The sequence below is a fragment of the Rhipicephalus microplus genome, chromosome 10, assembly GCF_043290135.1.
Source record: "Rhipicephalus microplus isolate Deutch F79 chromosome 10, USDA_Rmic, whole genome shotgun sequence".
NCBI classification, from domain to species: domain Eukaryota; kingdom Metazoa; phylum Arthropoda; class Arachnida; order Ixodida; family Ixodidae; genus Rhipicephalus; species Rhipicephalus microplus.
The window spans coordinates 83,104,506-83,129,488 of record NC_134709.1 but is presented as its reverse complement, the minus strand read 5'-3'; the positions used below and the strand labels follow the sequence as shown (position 1 = coordinate 83,129,488).

The 24,983-nt window shown below is 46.0% G+C and overlaps 2 protein-coding genes across 2 annotated transcripts; both read left to right on the top strand.

Annotated features, from left to right (window-relative positions):
* The first annotated feature begins 15,445 nt into the window (after positions 1 to 15,445).
* LOC142774775 (uncharacterized) lies at positions 15,446 to 20,015 on the top strand. The gene is made up of 2 exons (XM_075875810.1): positions 15,446 to 16,583; positions 16,665 to 20,015. Exons 1-2 carry the CDS (start codon positions 16,369 to 16,371, stop codon positions 18,883 to 18,885), a joined length of 2,436 nt encoding a protein of 811 aa, XP_075731925.1. The 5' UTR covers positions 15,446 to 16,368; the 3' UTR covers positions 18,886 to 20,015.
* Positions 20,016 to 22,079: 2,064 nt separating this feature from the next.
* Positions 22,080 to 24,309, top strand: LOC142774308 (uncharacterized). Its single transcript, XM_075874704.1, has 2 exons — positions 22,080 to 22,493; positions 24,005 to 24,309. Exons 1-2 carry the CDS (start codon positions 22,316 to 22,318, stop codon positions 24,307 to 24,309), a joined length of 483 nt encoding a protein of 160 aa, XP_075730819.1. The 5' UTR covers positions 22,080 to 22,315.
* The last annotated feature ends 674 nt before the right edge of the window (positions 24,310 to 24,983 follow it).

Here is a 24,983-nt window from a genome sequence, read left to right as displayed (position 1 = left end):
TGGGTCGTTGAAAGCTTTCGACACATTTCAAAAGGTTCTGCCATATATTGTCCATCGTCATCACTCATCAGCCATGGGCATCACCAAAGTGCACACAATGTCTCACAGGTGTGTAGCGGGTACAGCGCTTCTCCGAAGAATGAGTAATCGTGTAGTCGGCGTTTTCAGACTTGCCAAAAATGATTAATTATGGCATAATGAGGGCCAAACAAGGCTACGTGTAGATGTTGTCCCAGGAGAGTAAAAAAAAACCCAAGAAAGGTGGCTTTTCCAGCTTTCTCTGCGACTGTGCTGCGCGTTCTGCACAGGCCTGTCAATCATTTGTTCATGCAACCTTCCGAGTTTATAACCATAAAAAATATGGTGCTACTTACTAACTTTGTAGTAGTAAAAGCTTGTCACCATGTTTACTACCTACATTGTACGTAATCGTAGTAACCTCCAAGTTGCTAACATTTCTATGACGGCGCTTACTGCTTATACATTTACTACCTGTAATGAATTGGTATTACAAGGTTATTAGCTTTGGTATCCTGACTAGGTCAAATATATGAATATAAGGGCAGCGCAACCAAGACCAACGAAGATACTACAGATAGAGGTGACTTACAGCAAAGATTGAATAGCGAAGATATGTTACATATATACGAGATAAAGGTAGGTATGTGCAAAGGGTACAATAACAATCACGGATATAACATTACCAGCATAAGCTACCGTCACTTGTGGATCCAACAGGAAGCTAGTGCATAACTCAAAATCGGTGAATATACGCAGCCCCATTTTACAATAGCGCGATTGAAGAGAGAACTCGCACACCCTCTGTGAAACTTTCTTAAATGATACGCAACGATCTCAATGATCTCAGGCGTGGCCGGCCAGCGGAGCTTGCCTGTCACCTCGCAATGCTCAAAGAGGAGCACGCAGCCGCAGTCACGGAAGTGAATTCCGAGGTGTGCTTGAAGCGCATTGTTTGTCGCTGTCTCTCGGCCTCTGATGGCACCGCTTGTACACTTCACGAGTGGCAACAAGGAGATGACGGTACATGACAAGCGGCGTTCTTCACTCCGTGACGGTCTTGTTCGTGATGCTCTTCGACGGCCGAATCAGCAACTGCTGCTAGATGAGCTCAAACGCGCGCCGATATTCGCCGTCATTCAATGCCGAGTGCCTGCCATTGTCGGAAGCAGTTGAACTCGGCCCGGCGTCAGCTTCGTCCTGGAGATGTGATGATCCGCTGAATTCGCACTCTTCACCATTGGGCTCTTCGTAATACACAAATGTGTACACGTCACCATGAGCGAGAATTAATCCCGGGAGCTGCTCTATAAACGCAATGAGCGTCCCGTATCTTTGGGGGACATCCCGAGCCTGCGAAGGACTCTGGTCATTGAGCAGCTCGCCCAAGTCAGACGGGCCCTGAACTTGCAGGAATCTTCGCAGCTGCTCTACACTATCTGGTACTTCCCTGAGAGCTCTCGAATGCAATTTTTCGACCACAGTGGAGTCATCCATTGTATAGGTGGTTGGTTCATCAGCAAAGGACTTGGTGTTGTCTGGTCGTTTACTTTCTGCCACTTCCGGGGTACTGTGTGATGCCAATTCAGCTTCGAACTCGTGGCATGGAGTTTTCTCTGCAGTCATCTGAATCTCGTAATTTGATCGAAGCACGGGAGCAGCTCTAGCTCTCTCGGTCTTAGTTGCGTTATGGTCAAATCTTGCGTACAGCTCAGGATAGTTCACCTCTGTACGAGGCGAAAGGTCACCAGGGCTGCTGCTTGTTGAGCCGGAGGACGGCCTCGACCCGACCGAAAAATTCCTTTTGTGGACCAGGAACAAAGCGGCCCCCGCTCGACATCTCCTGGAGCTAGCGATGTTTTGGTGGAGAGGCAGAAAGCATTCCTTGAAGTCGATTGATTCCGATGGTCGACGTTCGCCACGAGCACAACGTGCCTCTCTTCTTCTTCTGATGATGATAATGATTCCACAGCCATGGCTCGTACCCACTCAGGAGGATCGGCCTTCCTTCTTCTTCTTCTTCTTCTTCTTCTTCTTCTTCTTCTTCTTCTTCTTCTTCTTCTTCTTCTTCTTCTTCTTCTTCTTCTTCTTCTTCTTCTTCTTCTTCTTCTTCTTCTTCTTCTTCTTCTTCTTCTTCTTCTTCTTCTTCTTCTTCTTCTTCTTCTTCTTCTTCTTCTTCTTCTTCTTCTTCTTCTTCTTCTTCTCGATATGATGCTGCTCGCGCACTGGAAAGCCTACCCAAAAAGTATAGTGGGCATAATGATGATGACTATCGCGCATATTTATGGCTTCTGCCATCTCAAACGAATAAGTGATATGAGGCCAGCTGCAGAAACTAGCTCAAAGCTAGCCTGAACCATGCGGAGAGTTTCAGCGCGATAGAGTTAAAGAGTGCGTTTCGCAGAAATTCTGGTGTGTTTAGCTGGGCGGAGTTATACGAACGAGCGGGCAAGCGGAGAGGGGGCAGCGGAGCGGCGCCACTTGCCCAGCTAAAACTCTCTACTGTCAGCGTCACTGGTTCTGAGCCAAAAATCATCTTGTGCGTGACCATAACATTGAGATAGATGGTAATAAAACAAATAATAAAAAATACGGAGATTGGATTGAACCCGGCGCGTTTGCAAGCAGGGTTTCTACAATGGAGCTGTGCGTCTTTTACAGCGAGAGCTGCTATGAAATCACAACTTGGGTCACGCGCGGCGCCGTAGTTGTCCGCCGCCGCCGCCGGTGTCTGTAATCACATCACATGAAATAAGAAAAAGAAAACCTGGTACCAAGGACACATGGGGGCTCGAAGCTGTGTCCGCTGCATGCCAGCCCAGTATTCTACCACTAATTCGCAAACTTGCCGTAGGCAAGCTTGATGAGAGAAAGGATTGACGTTTTTTAAGAGTAATAAAGTGTTTTAGAAGAGCAAAAGAACAACCAGGCGTCTCATAATGCGAACAGCGTATCGAAGGGTCGTCGAACGCTGTAAAAGCACGAGCTGAGCCGTGGATTTTCTATGGAAGCTACACTCTTAAAAAAAAGTTAGTAAAAAAGTAGCAACTGCAAGTGAATAGGTAGTAACTGCAGCAGTTACTACCTTTCTTTGACCATCACTACCCTTTTGCTACCTGTTTAATACCTACGTTAGTAAATAGTTACTAGCTGCCACCGTTACTAACATTTTGCGACCTCTTTACTACCTAGGTTAGTAAGCAGTTAGTAACTGAAATGAAAGAGGTAGTAACTGCAAGAGTTACTACCTTTCTTGCCCCGTTACTACCTCTTTGCTACTCGGCTTTTGACTATCTAATCCAAAATAGTGTGTGAATGCGATTCTGATCATTTATGAGAGGAATCGTCTAAACGTATTATCATTAAACGGAAAAATGACGCAGAAGGTATACATAGATCAAGAAAATACATTTCATTCTAAATTACTCCACCGAGATATGTAAACTTCATTCTGATACTGTCTAAACGGAGAAGTACAAGTTAACGAACCATAATCAAGTGCTACACGCGCCGTAATAGACAATTACAACAAACTTAGTAAATTACAGCAAACATTAACAAGACCGGCAAATCAAAATAACCAGATGGTCACAATTAGCCTCGAGGACAGTCACAGTTATTCCACTGCGGCGTGTCTCCAAATATCATCATTCTTTTGGCGCGTCAAACCACCAAAACAATTATTACCTTTTAAACGCTGATATATTAGTCGTGTGAAGCATTCAAATGCACTGAGAATGAGTTCGGTACCTTGTTCCGGCCACTGTACATAATGCCTTTTTGTGGCCATTTTATAATAGGTAAATATAACATATAATGTTTTATAAGTAAGGCAGATTAAAGGTCTTGTGCTACGTCACCGAACACACGTAACCAAGTAGTACAATATAGGGCTATATGTTTATATTTCTTATAATTCCTCCTGAAACGCAAGTGCTTCACTGTGCCAGACATGCCCCTGCGAAGTAGGGACTATATATACCCTACGCTTACTTCTTACTGCATGCATACGTGAAAAATAGTACAAATATAACATCCAAATTTTGCACAGAACTATCACAAGGCAAAAAACGAATTCCATATGAAGTAAGAGGTGAATCTTTTTTTAAAGTCCTCTGTAAAATGTCCCAAAAGAAAATAACGTTCTTAAAATCAATAAACACATGTTCAATGGTCTCAGGTTTGTTACACAGGAGACAGCTGCTTCCCCATGGTACATACATCCCTCTCCTCTTCATTGGCTTAGGTCTTCATTCGGTTTGGCGTAGTATGCTATCGTACAGACACTGTGATGTGAGAGTTCTATCCGTTAATGAGTGTTTCGTGGAAGCTGTTATAAAAGTGCGAGATGTGTATAAGACTACCGACTGTAATGAAGATGTAATATCTTTGTTTGACGCGTTGTCACGCATGAAACACGTGTGATAGTGATTGTCATATTAGCTTGACCTGTAGTCAAGAAGGCAATAAAGGAAAAAAAATACGTGAAAAATAGTGAATCTGTTTGGTCTATATTCATGGCACACTACGCTTCTTACCCGACTTTGTCTAGTAATAAGGCATTGATTAGCCAACATTAGCAGTGGAGAAATTTGCCCAAAGTAATGAACTAGGTAGCATCGGTTACTACTTTTTTTGAAACCTCTAAAAGTTACTACCCATGGGTGGTAGCGGCTCGGGTAGTAACAGTTACTAACTGCTGGTAGTAACAGCAGACGTAGTAACAGTTACCACCCTCGCCGTTACTAACTGCGCTTACTACCAGGGTTGTAACATATGTGACAAACCATTACCACCCCAAAGTTAGCAAGTACTGCCACCTTTTTTCTTAGAGTGTAGAGGTTCTCTTAGTGTTGTTTTTGATTACAACCTAAAGTGGTTAGTAACTTGACGTACACACGTCAGATGCGATTCCTCTAACATTTTGGATTTGTTACTAGTAACTTATCCTGACAGCCTGTCACTATCTTCGTGAGATCAGTGACCACAAAGAAATACATGCAGACGGTAGTTTCAGCCCTTTTACTCGGCACACACAAATGAAAATTTCTACATCATACGATAAAGGTCACTTCGATGTTATAAATAATGAACTTGCAGTATTCTTTCCGACGTCTCGATCTAAATTTGACCACTAAATTTGAACTGAAACTAGCTGGCCTGCAAATGGGACCAATCGATCTCAGCTCCCAAGCTAACCTAGTTGGCCTGAAACTGGGACCAATCGGTCCCAATTCCCAACTGAAGCTAGTAGACATGCAAATGGAACCAGTTGACCGCTCTTCTCAGCAGAAACTAGTGGGCCAGCAACTTTGAGCAGCTGGACCGAGTTGATGCCAGTTGAAATTACCTGGATTCCAGTGACATTTTCATCTGGGTATGGTACCGTATGACGGTAGCGCTACTTCTTTTTCGACGGTTGAGCTTTTTTCGTCGAAGACACTCCAACACTATGTGGATAAAAGCTTTTTTGTCTGAAAGGTAATGTTGGGTTGTACGTCTCATGGTTGCCTGAAACTTGCTGTTGGCCTGGTCGATTCATGTACTGACGCAAAGAAGTACATATATATATATATATATATATATATATATATATATATATATATATATATATATATATATATATATATATATATATATATATATATATATATATATATATAGTCAATTAGTGCAATACGATGATAACGAGGGGAGGTAGGAGAGCGATTTGCACAGCCTTTAGGTTTTATTTTGCCGTTCTCAGTGTGGTCAGTCCATATTGTGTGCATAAGCCATGTTGTCCTGTGAAAAAAAAAAACAAAACAAAACGAAACAGGCTGTATTTTTTTAACCACGCTGAAGAAGCATTGCAGGGTCCCGTTAATAGTTTATACGCCTAATACTTATTTTTTCTGGCTTAGCTTTGGTCCAATGTTACAATCCCTGACCAGTCGTCTGAAGCGAGTCTGTGTCGTGGCGATCAAATGGAAGCTATCGTTGCTGTGCAACGTAGGAGACAAAGAAGAAGTTCTCGGCGGCCCTCTGAAGTTCCTTCGATGGGTGAGTTCCACCATTCTTGCTTGCTTTGGAGAAGAAAGTGGATACATAACCGAGTGAGTGAGGTGCGCCAATTAAACGTTCGGCTCCGTTATACCGGTGTTTCAAAAAACGTATCCGAAACCTTGAAAAAGAAAACAACAGGAAAATGCGATGTTTGTCTAATGCTTTTGAAACTGCTGCAGACATCCTAAGATGACTAAAGACATCATATGGGACAAGAAATAGGCAATGGGAACTAACAATTTATTTGCTAGCGTAAGGCGGTTATATCAAACGGGAGATACGAAGTAATTAATGTGAAGGAGCGATTGCACTTTGAGATCCCGAAAAAAGCGGTCTCCGGTAATGATTACAAAGTAATAAATTGCAGCCAAGAGTAGTGGTGAAACTGAAACCAAAACACGTGAAAACGCAACTGTCATCTATGTTCTTGTGTGTGTGTGCTTGTGTGTTCACTACTAAATGGAAGAATTTCCATTTGACTTAAGCACTTAACTTGAGTGATTAAAAAGGCAGACAATCTTAAATACCCACCGCGACAGAAAAAGCAATTGTGAACACAGCAAGCAAATATCACATTTTCCTAATTTTGGACACACCCACGCACCGGGGACCCACGCTACAGACAACCCTTCGCGGCAACCGCCACGCGCAGAAGAGACCTCTCTCTCGCCGCTACCAAGGCTTGTCGCCACCGGCGCTAACCTATTAAAGCGAGTGTATCGAATGAGAATGAACTCAGATTTGTGCCCAGGCAGGCACTAACCCGTGACGGTGGTCTACTGGTTATGGCGCTCAGCTGCTCAGAACCCGTAGGTCACGGGCTCAAATCCTGGACGCCGCGACCACATTTTCAATGTCGTCGAAAATACTAGAGACCCGTGTGCTTATACTTAGGTGCCTGTTAAATAACCCGAGGCGATTGAAATTCACGAAGCCGTTGACTACGAAGTTCCTCATAAATATGTCGTAGTTTTGGTACGTAAAACCTCAACAGTTATTACGATAATTACTAACCGAGCATTCCCTGTGCCGTCTTCTCCATTTCAACGCATGTAGCGTGGGCAGTAAAATGACTCCATACACGCAACCCTCAATTACTATCTCTTTCCGAGATCCGGGCAACATAAAGTACGAATATTTGTATGACATTAAGTCATAAGAAAAATTCTGATATGAACTAAACGCACGTGGTCAGAATGTTCCACGAGGAGAAGACAAAACACTGAGTGTCAAATGAGAAGTGGCTCCAGTTGTGTAAACAAAAGGAATACCTTGGGAACTTTACAAGAAAGCTACGTAACATGGACAAACAAAGAACTATATCTGTGCGTGTCAAGTTTCGCGCTAGTGTGCTCATGATAATATACGCGCAACTATACCGCCAGTATTTTCTAAGGCAGACAAACACTATCTGTTCTTGCTGAGACGAAGGCTTTAGGGTTAAAACGTCAATAACGGAGATGCATGCTGAAACTTAAGCGCACACACATGAAGACACAGACGCGGTAAAGCTTCAGTATTCGCCAAGGTTTCAGTGCGCCGAAGTTTCATTGTGTAGCAAAACCGACTAGCCCGCCTTTCCGCATTATAACGGAGATGCAGGGATGCATGCTCGCGGATACGGCAATTCAAGTTCAGGCAGAACAATCCGGAGCTGACTTGTGCACGTGCTACAGGTTACTAACAAAACAAGAATAATGAGAACTAAGGGACGATGATAAAGAGATTATACGGGACGCTATTTGTAATTCGAATGTATACGTGAAAAAAGGTGAATGAAAAGATAACTTCCCGTTGGCAGGCACCGAACCCGCGACCTTCGAATAACGCGTCCGATGCTCCGCTAACTGAGCTGCGGTAGAGGTCTTGCCCCCTTCTTCTTTATGGGTTATATATAGGTCGTCGCGCTGTATACTTTTCAGGCGATCGCCGAGCAGTTGACGGCAAGCTCGCTTACAACTGTTGCATCTTGTCTGTCTCTCGATTCCCCGTATTTCCAGCTATAGCAATAGGGGCCACTGTAGCACGGACATATGTAAATTCAGGGTGATCCAGCTACCTTTGGCCATATATAGTTAAGAAATACGCCAACACACTTTGTGATGATGATGATGATGATGATGATGGTCAAAACCTTATTACTCCCAAAAGAGGGGACCGACCGAGAAGTCGGTTACACTGCTTAGAGGTGGTCAGCGGGGATCCCTTGGGACACCGCGGCCTCCAATGCGCGTGACATTACCAGGCGTTGCTGTGCCGACATCTTCTGTGTGAGAAGCGCCGGCGTACTGTGGGCACGTCCAGGCCATGTGTATAAGGGTGGCAGACTGTGAGCAGTATCTACAGTGTGGCGTCACGAGGTGCGGGTATACCTTGCTATAAAGCCAGTGGTTGGTAAAGGCACCTGTCTGAAGCTTGCGCCACAGGACGGCATCACGCCGAGGGAGGTCTTTATGAGCTGGAGGATAGTGGAGACGGCCTAGTCTGTAGTGCTGTAGAATGTGTAAGTGACCAAAGGAGTTTTTCGCAGACCTGGGAGGGCGAAGAATGAGAAGTGTAAGGCGTAAGAAACTCTGCCCAGCAGTTGAGATCTCGGGCGACAGTGTGTGCCTGCGCATTTCCACTGAAGGATTCATGAGCTGGGGCCCAGATAAGAAAACGAGGTGAGACAGGCGGGGTGTGATGCTTTATGATCGAGTATGCCTGTGTAGAAATACGGCCCGCGCCAAAATTTCGGATGCGGATGGCGAGTTGGGAATCACTTATGATCACCTTGGTTATTGGGTCGGTCATCGCCAAAGCAATGGCAACCTCTTCGGCAACTGTTATATCGGTGGAGTGAATTACACTACATGCCGCGCTCCACCCACGGTGTGGGGCCAAAGCGACAGCCACCATTTTTGATCGATGTGGGTGTCGCGAGGCGTCTGTGTGCGTGACATCGGAACGATTCGAGAGATGTTTGTGTAGTTGGCGCGCTCGGTCAGCCCTACGATCCGCATGATGTTGAGCGTGCATGTGCTTGGGGATCGGAGGAATAGGAAGACTGAGTCGTTGATCTGTCGGTACATCTTGGTAAAGGGTGGCCGCCCGCGTGGGAATGAGTCCAATTCGGTGCAATACAGCACGTCCCGCATGCGTGAATGAGAGCCGCTGGTACTGGGACGTAAAGGTAGCTTCTATAAGCTCATTGACCGTGTTCGACACCCCAAGAACACACTTTGTGATGACGTAATCAAGTGAACTATTGCGTTGGGTGAGTCACTCGACCTTTCTTAGCGTACGCTACACTGGCCGAGGTCGAGCGGTTTTGCACGGCCTTTCGACAGCCGTGTTGCGCACGCCCGAGAGGCAGTGACGTCACATGGCACACAGCTGGCACGCCGGAAAAGGTCTTGAAGTTCCTGGAGTGTCATGTCACTAGTGAGCAGCCGATTGACTCGCGTGAACTTGCCAGCTAATCCATCCGTCCATCCATTCGTCCGTCCATACACCCATCCGTCCATCCGTCCGTCCATCCGTCCGCCCGTCCGTGGTTTATCCAACTGTATCTCACGTTACGTATATCCTGGCATAGCCGAGCTAAGCCACTGTTAATGTTTTACGTTCTGCTTCTATTAGGCAAGATTTATTAGCCAACTTTGAAAGCATCGAGACCGGGCAGGTTGAATGCAAAGTCCTCTATTGTGAAATACGGAGGCGTGGGTCTTCTGTGGGGGTAGGCGGGATATTGTTAGACTACACTAATCGTTCACACTCTTCTATGGTTTTTCACTAAGTTAAGTAGCGGTCACTTGCACTGAGGGGGTGTGGAGTCTGTACTGTGGTTCATGACGAGGACTTTGGGTCATGTACCACTATCACTCATCGGTGATAGCCATGGCCTGCCGCAACTGAATATGGTATAGGCAAAAAAAAATCGTATCTTTTGAAAAAAGCAAGTTGTCAAAAAAAATTTATGGTTCTATATAGCAAAAAAAGTACTGCGACATTCTGTTAAAATTACAGTGTCACTCTATTAACCGCATGACATGCCAGAGTGTTTAATATTTATAGAGTCCCATAACTTTGTGATTGGCGATGTTCAATTGTCAGGAGAAGTCGCATGCCTTGTTGTGCGATACTGCGATTTCATGTTCGAGTAGGTCTCGGCTGTATAGAACCGGGAGTGATGTTCGATAACTAGATCTTTTTGAAAGGTATGATTTTCTTGTCACCTATTTCCTATTCAGTTATGACATGACGTCGTTGCTGCTGCCGAGAGATGGCACCCCGTACAGGTGTTGTCAAATCCGGAGAATGCGCCAGCATACCCTGAAGCACACCGATCAGGCCGCTCTGGCTTTCATATTGTGCAAATAATAGCTCCGTGTTCGAATCCATAAGCTGCACTGTACGGTTATTCGCGCGTTACAAAAAAAAATTCCAATTAGAGAGTTATAGGACGCTTTGGAAAATGTCTGATTAGGGTTTCTAACTTTCCACCTGGTAAATATTACTTGTTCTGCTTATGCAGTTTCTCGAGAAATGCAAAAAAAAAAGAGCATGCCCACTACGCACTGTGATTGCAGTATTCTGTACCGTTTCGTGTACAAATTATACGATTTCTTTGCGGAGCACGGTTAATTTAAGCGATAAGCAAAGAGGAAGTTTTGGCAAATGAATCGGCTTTTGCGCAGCCCTTTCCGATAACGTTATTGCTTTACTTGCGTCTTCAGTGCATACAGATTCCACATATTCCACGGTAAGCACATCAACCGAGAGACTGGCTGTAAATTCATTTTTTTGTGTGTGTTTACACCTTTGCCGTGAATGTGTGTTCGTGGCACGAAGCAGTTATTACTGATTCGAAAGTTTATCGTGGTTTTGGGTTTTCTGCCTGAAAGCTTTGACGAGCTCATTATCTTCAACGCCTCCTTGTTGCGAGGAACGCATTTTGTGCGAACTATCCTACGTTGCTATGGCGTACACTTCTTATCTCTGTATTATTCTTACCAATTCGTAAAGCCCAACAAATGTATATTATCGTCTGTACATTTTTCTGGTTGAAAGTTTTTGCGTAAGAATAATAAATGAATTTGAATTCAAAAAAGAAAGTGTAAATACACGCAGCTAATACCTTAGGGGAGGGTAGCAGCATCAATAAATAAATAAATTTAAATACTCATATATGTGGGGTACGTCGCTCTTGTATTACCTTCAAATCACGTGTTTCATTTCAGTGTCATATCTCTTGTTGTATTCATTAATAAACCGGGAGTCATAGGATAAAATACTCCTTAAGGCAAAACGAAGATGTACGCGACTCCACATGTGCACTGTGTAATGAATCTGCGGCTACTAATTTAGGGTAAAATGCATGCTTAGACACAAGAGTACCACCACGTAGCATCCGTTAGAATCAAAAGTGAATGTGTTTCATGCTTAGAGACAAGAGTACCACCGCGTAGCACTCATTAGAGCGAGAAGTGAATGTGTTCTACACATCGAATGTCACTAGAACACGCGTCGATCGGAAGGCTCGAAAAAGAAAGTCGGGGAACCTCGACGTCATATTAGGTATGAATCTTTGGGCTTACGAAAAAAAAAGAGTTTGTTGCATTAACAATGATGTAGACACGCTAACCACACTTCTGCTATCGCCATTGTGTCTCGTATATGTACAAATCGGTAAAATTATATTGCCTTGCGCATTGCTCGCTCTGTGTGCGAGTAAAAGCCCGTAGAAGTATGTCAACGAGGGTGGCTTAAGAGGAAATGAAATTTGTCTGTGTCAGTCAAGCGAAGGAATATAAATGAGTGCCGAAGAAGGGGGGGGGGGATGCGTCACTCAGGCGGGCGCTGGAAACCGGTAAAAAACCGTGGTCACCTACGGCTCATAAGAACAGGTTCTCGCTGCATCATTTTTCGGAAGAACCGTCCATACACGGGCAACTTAATGGCCTCCCCAATCCGCAGGAACCACAACAGAAACCTACCCTGTCTGAATACTACACACATACTGACATCGCAGCTCGGCAATGCACCTGGTGTTGCGGCTCAGAGCTCTGTACACAGCATAGCAGACGGCTCATAGCTTTGTACGAGCTCTCACCGGTTACTCGGGGCTGACGCTACAGACGATGCAGAGGTTACTTCGCTCCCTTTAGCGGCCATGTTCCCTCACGTTTTGTGGAGTTAACGCCACACAGGGTTGTAAAGGAGTATACGCTGCCAATGTAACTTCGTATTACATTCACACTTGTCGATACCTCGTCCGTTGCTTCGCTCTCGCGTCGAAAGGATGACTTTATCTAAACAAATCTGCTGTGAGCAGCTATCTTGTGTAAGGCTTTTAAAGCGTACTGTAGTGGGCACGGTGGAATGAGCGCAAAAATTAGCTCCAACATGGCCACTGAAGAATTTCTGCTGAATAAACGTGCCCTCTATAAAACGCTGCACGTCGTCTGCTATTCTATACGTCGTCCAACGGTGAGGTTAAATGCCGTCTGGAGTATTACTTTAGCCTAAAGGGCGCCTTCAATGGTGCATGCGCGTTTGAGGCTCAAAAGCGCTGCCGTCTAAAGACAACCGGCTGTGGTTTTCCCGCTCTTAGCTTTGTACCTTACGTGTTTCGAAACTATTCAGTCTTATAAGTTTGGCTCATCAACATTATAGTGAGTCTTCTTGGCTGAAATGATGTTCCGTGCTCGCAATCGGGAGCCATCGACGTCGATCACATCCAGTGGCCTTCCCGGAAACGAGGCGTCTTGGAGTACATCTGGCGTCACGTCGCAGGACACGTTAACGCAGCCTACGACCGCGACAACGTCATTCGTTGGGACAGCGCCCTCGTTGACGGAGGCCGACTCGGGAGCCGCCATGGAGCACGTGCTTCCAGAGGGAGGAGCAGCAGATCCACATCAGGTCAGGGTGCAAACGTAAGCTGGGCAACGGAGAGTGCAGCCTTCGTTGAAGCCTTTTATTTTTATTTTTGGCAGGACAATACTTTTGTGTGTTTTCTTGATGGTTAGGGCATTAGCAGGCCACATACAAAGAATTATTTATGCATTTACGTGCACCGTGTTACTCTACTAGGTCATCAGGGCTCATTAAGCCATGGAATTAGAAATAATGGCAAATTTATTCCGGCTCCTCGATAGAGGAAGCAAAGTTTGAACTAATGTTTTATTCTGTAGAATGGAAGTCTTTGAAACAACTTCGGAACTTCGTCCCAAATTCAGAGTTTACTCACCTAGGCCTACATGTCATTGGCGTTACCCAATACTACGGCCACGAGTCTTCGTCTTTTTTTTTCTATTTGCTACCAGCTCTTCAATAATGCAACGAGAGTGGGGCCGGTTATAGCGAGGATCAGTGAAAGAATACTCTCTGAAAGATTAGCAGTTTTGGTTTCGTTTCCGAGTTGCTATTGTGTGATGTTGCGAAATGACACCACCATGGCCGAAAGAATTAAAGGGGCACTAAAGCGAAAAAAAAGGTGTTTTCCATATGAGTAAATTACGCTTCTAAATCCAAATTCACCAAACTCGCAAGAACACGCTTGGTTAAGAAGAAAACGCACGAAAAGAAAACGGTGGTGGCCTCGCCACCTTGAAATCACCCCACTAGACTTCGTGACGTCATATGTTTTGAAGGTATATCTATTTGACCCTACGAAGTTCCTAGCCAGTAAAAATGAAGTACATCAATCTCTGATGACGAAACACGCAATTCGAAGTCCGTGACGTCACGTACTACAAATTCGGCACGAAATTTTAAAATGAAACTATGACTGATTTTCTAATGCATAAGCACATGGAGGTGAAACCAACATTGTAAGAGTTTTGACAGTAGAATTTATAAATTTAAACCAAGTCATTTGTTGTTTCTTTTACAGCCCTCTTTTGATATATATTTAGAGGTATAATAGACCCTGCGTGCCTGTTTTCCGCTGGTGGCAACCTCAAGTTGTTGAGTAAACGATTCGTGGCCCCATTATAATGCCGAGAAGCTTCTCAGAATTGCCGAAAAGTATTTTGTCCAAAAGAAACAAAAGATGGCAGCTCGCCCCGCCGCGGTGGTCTAGTAGCTAAGGCACTCGGCTGCTGACCCGCAGGTCGCGGGTTCAATTCCCGGCTGCCGCGGCTGCATTTCCGATGGAGGCGGAAATGTTGTAGGCCCGTGTGCTCAGATTCGGGTGCACGTTAAAGAACCTCAGGTGGTCAAAATTTCCGGAGCCCTCCACTACGGCGTCTCTCATAATCAAATAGTCGTTTTGGGACGTTAAACCCCACAAATCAAAGATGGCAGCTCGCTCATGATTTTGGCAGTCCGATTTGAGCGTTCTGTTGCAGAACGAATCTTGTCCTATGGTGAAAAAAACACAAAAACAAAAAACGCTTCAAACATCTCTTCGCGTAGCTGTCTTTCTTTCTGTGTCAATATTTGAAAGTTGCTGTTTGGCGCTGCATCGTTAGAAATGGGTTGAAATATGCTCGTTTGTTTTTGTTTTCAGCCAAGAACAGTCCCGAAAGCAGACGTGTTTGTTGTGTTCCCTGTGCCTGCTGCTCATACTTCTACTTCTCTGCTTCCTGGCGCTGGTAATCTTCACCACTTCCGGTGCGTTTTACGTCGTGTCATGTGTCATCGCATAAATAATAATAATAATAATAATAATAATAATAATAATAATATTAATAATAATAATAATAATAATAATAATAATAATAATAATAATAATAATAATAATAATAATAATAATAATAATAATAATTATTATTATTATTATTATTATTATTACCAAAACTTACAATTTATATGGTGCATCGTATTGTCACGCTCAAGACCAACGCTTCGTTTATAAGGCGGCGTTACAAGGCCAAAGTCCCTAAAGGTGTCGGCATAGCACAGCCAAAGCGAATGCACTGGTGCGAGGGCTACCGCGCCTTCGTCTGCGTCTTTCTCGCTGGCAGATTATGCGTGTGGCATTGCCCCTCCTCTCGATAAAGCATACGCTCGATGCTAAACGAAGCGTTTACGGTAAACATGAGCAAAAGCCAGTGTCCCGCAAGACGTGAATGTCACTATGGGTGGCGTGATTTTAACCGCTTTGATTGATATGTGGGGTTTAACGTCCCAAAAGTGATTTTAACCGCACCACTTGCACAATCTCGGGCTGTGGTTGATAGGTTGTAGTTTCGCGATGCGTGGTGTAGCTTAGCTGGGAGACGTGTCCGAGGGGCCTTGCCGTAAGCGCCGAGTCCTCGAGTCGGTGATTAGGCATGACGGAGCGTCGGGGCGATGTGCTTTAGGATGCCGGAGAATAACGGAGTAAAAAGCGGGTCTTCAGCGTCAGAGTCATTGTGCTGACCTGGTCGCGCATAAGTATGAGTGTTGTTATGCCAGCGAGTCCTCGTCAAACGTCCGTGCCTCTGAAACAGGCAATCTGGGTCAAGGCCAGCCCGCAGCCCGCCGGGCGCGAACAACTCCACGGCGTGAACACGCGCGGCGCATCTGTGGCCCACGTGCATTGAGTCAGCGTCGCACGTGACAGCGAGCCGGCGTCCTCATGTCTGGTGGCCTGACGCATCGCGCGGCGAACCCCATTGGAGGAGCCTGCTCTGAAGACCAGCGGCGCTTCTGATTGGACATTTTAGTTGGGCCCGGTGTAAATAAAAGAAGCCCTGCGGCGTGTCGCGATCAGCGGTTTTAGGCGAAAGGCTGACCTATGTATTAGAGAGAGGAGCTCGGCTCTTCGAGTCTCTGCCGGCCCCAGTGCCGAAATTGTAACGCCTCTGTATATATGCTGTACATAAACCTTGTTTAACTCACCGTCGTCTCGTCCGCTCTTCTCCTCAGCTCTGCGCAGAAGCAGTCGCGAGCTGAGAAACATACGCTACCAAACGGCTGGTGACCTTCCCGGCGGGGTCGAAAGCAGTGGCGCCTCCGGGACCGCGTCGGCGTCGCCGTCTTTCGCAACAGTGGTGGCTTCGGCGGGATCGGTCCGTCGTTCGCAACAGTGGTTGGCAGCTGCGGGATCGGCCGGCGTCAGCGACATCGATGCGGTGAGTGCCTGATGTTTTCCCCTCAGTTCACCAGACTACTCTAGCTCAGGTTGTAGTAGTTTAGAGAAGGGCTGTGTGAAGCATTAGAGTGAGCTTTGATCGTTTCAAGCAAAGTCGAAGTGCTTTGAAACCAAAGTTAATGCGGAGGGGGTAAACACGGGAGAGTGAAAAGTTGCTTGCGCGTCTTGCTAGTTGACTTATAGTGGGTACGGCAAGTAAATTGTTAACAGGGGCAAACAGCAAGAGGCTAGTGTGAACGATGGAGAACCTTAAAGTGAAGGAACTCATCGAAATTTGTGAGGAACTCGGCATTACTTTGGGCCGTGCGAAACGAAAGCAAGCGATCCTTGAGATCATGAAGGATGAGGGAGTGTCGGCTGAGGAAGTCGATGAGGCCTGGGTGGATATTAAAGCACGCCGTGAGGAGGCTGAAAGGCGAGAAGTAGAAGCTCGCGAACGTGAGGAGGCTGAAAGGCGCGAAGCTCGCGAACGTGAAGAAAGGCGCGAAGCTCGCGAACGTGAAGAAAGGCGCGAAGCTCGCGAACGTGAAGAAAGGCGAGAAGCTCGCGAGCGCGAGGAGGCCGAGAGACAAGAGCGCCTAGAGTTGAAACGACTAGAATTGGCAATCCTACAGTGTTCGCAGGCGCCTAGCGTAGCTTCTCCGACGATTCAGGTCAGCGGTTTCAGAATTCGGGACCAACTGCCACCGTTCGTAGTAGGCGAGGACATGGCGAAGTATCTCGTCAAGTTTGAACACGTCTGTGAGCGAAATGCTTTGGAGCAGTCTCTTTGGGCGCGGAACCTGCTAGCTCTTCTTCCCGGCGAAGTGTCCGACGCGATAACTTGCTTGTCGAGGGAAGCGTTTGAGAGCTATGACGAGGTTAAGGAAGTGCTCTTGAGACGTTATAAGTTGTCACCCGAGGCTTTCAGGCAAAGGTTCCGGTATGCTAAAAAGGGGAATGAGTCACACGTTGACTTCGCGTTTCGTCTTAAAGCCGATTTGATCGAATGGCTCAAGGGCGAAGGTGTTTATGACGACCGCGATAAAGTGGTGGAATGCGTTGCATTGGAGCAATTCTACCGCTGCATCGAGGAGGATGTCAAACTTTGGCTGCAGGACAAACTTGGTGAAGTACAGCTAAACAAGGCAGCAGAGTTAGCTGAGGAGTATTATACTCGCCGAAAGTTGCATAGCAGGGCAGTGCGCGTTGAAAAAGATGAGAGAAAAGAGGGCTTTTCAAGGAAACCTGATCAACGGAAACCCGTTCCGCACCGTAATTTCAAAAAGGACCCATCTCTTACTAAGGACAGTGTAGGGGAAGGGCAGGCAGAAGCGGAGAAATCGAGTGAGGTTTCTACCACACAGGCATTTGAATCGGAAAACAAACGGAAGCCGCTAATCTGCTACAACTGTAAAAAGGAAGGGCACATCGCGAGAAACTGTCAGGAAAAGTTTGCCTTCGCAACGATCCGAGAATCAGAAAAAAACATGCGGTTGCTGGAGCCGTATCTCCAAGAAATTAGGGTCAATGAGAAAACGTGCCGAGCACTTAGAGACTCAGCGGCAACCATGGACGTTGTCCATCCTTCATTGGTGTCTCCGGATGACTTCACAGGAGAATGCGCGTGGATCAGGCAGGTCGCCGAGGAGCAGAGTGTTCGCTTACCAATCGCCACCGTTGTCATTGAAGGCCCGTTCGGTAAGCTTTGCACCGAAGCGGCTGTGTCTGCTGCGCTGAATGGTCGTTTTTCTTATCTTTTCTCCAACAACTCGGAGCAGCTTCTCAAAGAGCAGGGCAAATCGTTCTTCCCCAACTTAGCGTGCATGGCTCCCACGCGATCGCAAGCGCGAAAGCTTTCGCGGAAGCTTGACTTGGTTCCATGCGGTGAACTCTCAAGTGACCTTGTCGGCGGGTCGACGGAACCCCAGAAAGGAAATTTTCCGCATGAGTCATGTGAGCAGTCACGCGAGCGGCCCGTCGCGGGAGCGGCCGGCGCGGTATGCGCTGGGGGAGACGACGTGGCGCCTTTGAGTCAGAGCGAGAGGGATGCAACGCTCTCGCCTGTAGCGGAAAGTTGGAGCGAGCTGCCGAGAGTTGGTCGAGAGACGCTCATTCGAGGGCGGAGTGAGGGTCTCTCGATTGAAGCGCTAGTGGAAAGCCAAATTGAAGCGCTCGTGGAAAGCCAGAAAAACGCGGCAAAAGTGCTGTCGAAGGAGCACTACGAGAAATCGGGGAAGAAGCGCGCTTTTGAAGTTGATAATCAGGTAATGCGGCTGCAGCCACCCAAAAGGAACAAGCTTGAGGTTGATTGGGAAGGGCCCGCCAAAGTATTATCGAAGCCTTGCGATACAAATTATGAAGTGAAATTAGGAAGGCGGCCGGACAAAATTTACAACTTGATGAAACCATACGTTCAACATCAAGCGATCGTAAATCTGTTGTTGAATGCTTCAGAGGAAGAGGAAGCAGAAAGTTTGAGTTCTAGTGAGGTAATCGAAGGGGGATCGAAAGTAATCCGGGAGCAGATAAACCTAGAGCCTAGCTTAAGTGAAGGAGGACCTGAGAAAGAGGACCTGAGAAAGATTGGTTCCGAGTTTGAAGACGTGTTTTCGGACTGCCCCGGAAACATGAGGGTGATCGAACACGATATCGAGCTAAGCGGTGAGAAGTCAATCCGTAGCAAGCCGTATCGTTGTTCCCCTGTGCAACGTCGAAAGTGTGAGCCGCTCTTGGTGCCGCATAGGTATCGTCGCCTAAAAGTGGCCGGTTACTGAAGTGGAGCATGTTGCTCCACAGCGCAACTTTGACGTTCGCTAAAGAAAAAAAAAGGGTAAACGCTAATGCAGGTGCATTGAGCAGTGCGTTCCAGCTAGTAACTTCTCAACCTTTCGGTTTCTCGCTGGCGATTCGGGGCAAAATTTTGACCTCATCACGACCTGGGCTGAGCGCTCTCGTTCAGAGTGATCTCAAGGGGCCAACTTTGTGGTATTCTAATTCGTTACGTTGTTGTACGTGGAAACAAAAAAAATTGAGTTGTCATTTTAAGGGTCTTTTGTCCCACATGTGCCTCTTGATGTAGAGGGAACAAAATTCCGATAGACACGTAGATAGGTATATGTTGTACTATACTTTGTCTGGTGTTCTGTCGGGTGACCGAGGGCACTTGCTTGTGTCGTGTGTTGTCTGTTGTCGAACCGTTCTTAGCAAGTTGCAGAACCATCGACAAGTGCTGAAACCGAAAATGGTCAGAAGAGACGAGCGAAGTGGGCCAGCAAGTTGTGGCGACAAGCCAGTGGAGCGGGGATCCGTCGTCAATGATGGGATGTGTTCCCGGAACAGTCTGGAGCTGTATTCTCCCCATGGCCCTGGAGGCGAACCTGGAGGGACCTGGCGAACGAGCGCACCTGACATCCGAGCCCCGTGGAAGCAGCTCGTCTTTCCGGTGCATTGTCTGGCGGCGGGGGTGCTGTTATGCCAGCGAGTCCTCGTCAAACGTCCGTGCCTCTGAAACAGGCAATCTGGGTCAAGGCCAGCCCGCAGCCCGCCGGGCGCGAACAACTCCACGGCGTGAACACGCGCGGCGCATCTGTGGCCCACGTGCATTGAGTCAGCGTCGCACGTGACAGCGAGCCGGCGTCCTCATGTCTGGTGGCCTGACGCATCGCGCGGCGAACCCCATTGGAGGAGCCTGCTCTGAAGACCAGCGGCGCTTCTGATTGGACATTTTAGTTGGGCCCGGTGTAAATAAAAGAAGCCCTGCGGCGTGTCGCGATCAGCGGTTTTAGGCGAAAGGCTGACCTATGTATTAGAGAGAGGAGCTCGGCTCTTCGAGTCTCTGCCGGCCCCAGTGCCGAAATTGTAACGCCTCTGTATATATGCTGTACATAAACCTTGTTTAACTCACCGTCGTCTCGTCCGCTCGTCTCCTCAGCTCTGCGCAGAAGCAGTCGCGAGCTGAGAAACATACGCTACCAAACGGCTGGTGACCTTCCCGGCGGGGTCGAAAGCAGTGGCGCCTCCGGGACCGCGTCGGCGTCGCCGTCTTTCGCAACAGTGGTGGCTTCGGCGGGATCGGTCCGTCGTTCGCAACAGTGTGGAACGAGATGTAGAAAACGTTGTAAGAAATTAAAAAAACGTATAAAAAAGAAGACGAAAAACCTCTTATCACTAACAACTTAAACGCAGCACTTTCGAATCCCCGGCAGAGGGATTCACCCTTGTGCCACTTTGAAAGAAGTCCTACCAACTTTAAAACTATAAAGTTTTCTAAAAAAAATTACTAGAGGGGACACTGGCGCTGCGATTGTTCAGTGACCATCCGAATTATGAGTACGACATCTATTTGCATATTTTTCGTGTTTGCGGGCAGCGGACACACCTGTGGCTTCGTTTATTGCTACGTTTTGGTCTTGTTTCGAAAGAAAGAGCGAACCATTTTTCACTTAGTGACCCGATTTGAAGTGGTAAGCCTAAAAGAATAAGGCGGTGAAGCCTAACTGACGAACATTTGCCAATCGTTGTTTCGTGACGAAGCAGCTCCAAGCCGCGAGAAGCCAGAACGAACGTAAAGTACGAAGACTAGACGAAGCAAGCCGCCCGAGCAGATGCTAAACGCCACCAAAGCAAGAGCACTTTCCTCAACTTATCACAAATACAAAACGCCCAAACAGCCACGCTTAGAATTCCCATGTGGCAGGATCCTAATCGTGAATGAATTATTTTTTGGGATATCTATAATGAAGTGAAAACGAGAACCTAAAGTTGCAGTGCCGTACTTAATCACTTGTTCAAGAAATTTCATCTTGTATTCAGCACATAAAAATGCTGTTTTTTTTCGTCAAAACATTTTCCAGACTATATAAATATATGAGTGCGTACGCTGTCACTTTTCATACTGCCTATATAATCTTGGGGTAATACGTATGCCACACATCTTCATCGCCTAGACGTTTTACAAAAGCAAGTATTGTGATTAGTAGCATTCCAATCACATGCATCTATCTCCCTCTGCTCCTATATTCAATTCTCTAAACGTTCTATCTTTGTTTCGCTGATCAGTCAGAAGGTGTTAGTACTTATGATTTGTCTTACACTTAGTTCAATCTGTTGAAATTAACTCTCACTCTAGCTTCATCATTAAAAATACGCGATATATTCAAGACAATGGCATCTACTTCCAGAAGCTAAAAGAAATTACGGAAAGCTTAGCGTCGTATTATCAATCCTGCTATTTATATTTGTCACTAGCATGGTGACTTTCTTTATCAATTTGTTCGTGTTTCTTCCTCTTTCCCTCCATTACTGAAACATTGTGTAATATATATTATTTCCCGCTGACCAAAGTTCTGGTAATCCACGTTTACGTTGTCTTGGGAAGCTTCCCTGACAGTTGCTATTGCGGGTCTTCGAAATGTACAATTGCATGTTGATAATGTATTTTATTTCATTAAATCAAATTCGAACTTGAGTTTCAAAAAAGAAAGAAAAAACACAAAAGGTTGTTCAAATAGTAGGTCATGATAGTTTCATATGAAAAAAAATGCACTATGTGAAACATACTTTTGATGCATAATTGGTGATTTATATAGCACCAGAATCACCATTACTGCAGCTTGAAGCAGTAGATGTCCGAGTTTTATTCATTGACGCGACAAAATTATTAGAAGAAATCGAGATAAGCTTAGAGAACCTGTCACAGGTGTGATTAGTCGTGATGCAGTTTTTCGCAGCACATGAGTTTTTTTTGTCGAAGAGGGCGGCAGCAAGTTGTCATGAAACAGGATTACAGTCGGTACTTATTGCGTCAGAAGGTTCGGTTGTAGAGAAGTGGCCCAGTTTTTAGTTGTTGTATATTATTCGCACGTGGAGAGTCCTTAGTAGTAGTTTGTTGTTGCTTGCAAGTTGTTTACTGTTACTTGCACATTAAAAATGGGATGTTTGATGCACGTAGGGACGACGGAATCCTCGAGGAGACCAACACTAACACCCACCACGATCATTACAACAACTACCACTACAACCACGACCACTACAACAACTACCACTACTACTACCACGACCTCCAGTACCACTACTACAACTACCATAACCGCCACTACAACTACCACAACTAGCACTACAACTACCACAACCACAACTACCACGACCACCACTACAAGTACGACAACTAGCACTACAACTACCACGACCACTACTACCCCAACCATGACTACCACGACCACCAGTACAACTACCACAACTAGCACTACCACGACCACCACGATAACTACGACAACTACCACCACAACTAGCAGCACAGCTACCACAACCACGACGACCACAACTACAACCCAAAGACCGGCCTCAACGGGACCAACCACGCCTCTGGTCACTACCACAAGGTGTAAGTGACAACGTTTTTGTGCAATAAAAATATAGTAGGTACTTACGAGAGATAGCTACTTTGTACTAGTTGGTTGTACATGATCTGTAATAATAACTGTACATTATATATTAAGAAATGAAAAAAATTAAGATTGCTTACTCGTAAACAACTTGCAATTTGAAAACTTGCAGAAACAAAAATATCCGATTGTCAACTGGAGGGCTGTTTTTTATATTTGTGCGTTACTAGGAAATGAGGGGCCCTGATCATTACGTCATTATGTAATCTTCCTGCGAAAACTCAAGACTGCCATTCGCTCATCAGCCGAGCAAATCAGTAATAGAAGCACAATTCTTTCTCCGCCTATACAGCACGTCAAATACTATTTAGACTGGGCTTTTTCAAGGTATATGGTAGCGATTAGTCTAGTGAAAGCTATAGCGAACAGATTAGTGAACTTTTCGCAGATAATTATACTCTCTTTGACGAGTCATGTTAGCCAAAAGAAAGTTGTCGTGCCTCTTCAAAAGGGTGCTGCAACTCTTTTTCAGCACGGTCAGGAAACGTTGCCGATTAATACCGATGCTAATGGGAACACCTTAGCCAAACATAAGGAATTATCAAAGCCTGCTTGCAATTGCTCGCTGTTCTGTCGACCAATGTCGCCATCAACGTGGGTGACCACGTCATAAACCGAAAGTCCGTGGCCATTGGTTGATTTGAACATCGCAAGCTACACAGTCACCGTGAATGACACGACATGCCCGCGTTTGAAAAAAAAAGAAAGAAAAGAAAGAAACCAAAGTCCTCAAGCCCATGACCCGTGATAAGCGAATAGGCTCCTTGTCATCTCCCCTCCCCCGTTTTTCGCGTACGTTTCAGTGCACGCGTGCGTACGGAAGAAGAGATAAAGCGCTAAAAACGGGAAACAAATCCACGTCAATACTTCGAGGAAAATCTTTTTTTTTCAGTAGCAGATTTGGTTGGCAACAAATTCCTTTAATGAAGTCATTGTATGGTTATTTTGCGTATTATAGCAGGGCCCATTTAACGAGAATCATATGTCACAAGCCAGTACTCTCCAACAAGAATGAAATGGAATGCAAAACTTTATTTTAAATAAATTCTTCCGGCGAAGGTGGAGCCCTCATTCCAGGGCCCCTGTGGCCTTTGCCATCTTGCGTGCTCCGTCGATCAGCTTGAGTTGGTCTTCGGGCTTCGAGCTGGACAGCGCAGCGTCTCATTGCTCTGGCGTTGGTGTGTAGTTTCTTGGCGCTGCCTGTCAGTGTTGGCAGGCCCATGTCACGTGATAATGTGTTGGGTGTTCTCCGCATAGCGGGCATTTGTTGGTAAGTCATGTCCTTTTCTTCGTTGTTGTGTGAATGCGTTTTTTGACGTTACTTAACTCCCGTATATCGTATACATAGTGAAGCCATTTTGTTTTCGATGTCAAACGGTACTTCGTTGTAACGAAGTGGAACTGTTGCACGAATGGTTCGGCCTGAGCAAACCCGTTGTTGAAATTTCAGTCCTGCCAGCGAAGCTGACTTTCCCGCTGGTGTGCACGGTGAGCACCGCGTACCGAAAGTCGACGGCGCTTCCGAGTGACGGCGTGTGCGACTACCTCTTCTACGACTCGCTGTACAAGGGAAACGCGAACGCTTTCACCGAGCCACTCGGTCCCGACGTCGACGACTTCGTACAGCGTGCCGGGCAGCACAGGAGCACTGAATTCGGCCTGTCCTTTGCTTCTGAGTACGTGAGAGATTGGTTCATTGTTTCTGCCGTGACACGGGGCTTTCGTGCCAACCATGTACACGAGTGCTCTCTGTAAGAAGAAAAAAAAAGAGAGAGAGGGGGGGGGGTTATATATAAAGTCGATGCTGGATCCAAACAAATGTTGGGGAATTCTTAAGTTTCGCCTTTAAAAGTAGAACGCAACAGCAATATCCTGTCCGTAGTGCATACGTCAACCACTTATTGCATATTTTTTTATTGTGTGATGTTACTCGAGAAGTTTAAATTGTGGACTACTACAGCGTAATTGATGAAGTTCAGAGGGACTTTTGTCAGTGAAAGGTTTCGCATACGATTGCAATCTGTGCAATGTGTAGCATGCTTTAAACTATGCACGAGCAATTATTGATTCTGAAGTATTTTCAAAGTTGCTATGCAACCACTACGCGGCCTTAACGGAATGCCATGAAGTCTTTATAATCGCATGTTCAGAGACCCGATGGTAATGTGTGCTTGTAGAATGCATTATTACTGCGATATTTCATGTTCTATTGCGCAACATACACAGGAGGCATGCGTTAGTAAAGCCCGAAAGTTACTGCCACTGCATTTATAATTACAGGAAGTTATTTGCGCTTTCTTTTCAAGCAGGCACGTGTCTTTGGGGTAGAACTTCTGTGTCCATGCGGACGACCCGGGTTCAATTCTTTATCAGACCTCCAATTTTCCATTGTTTATTTTACCTGCGTCTTTCTCAGTTTTTCGGTCACG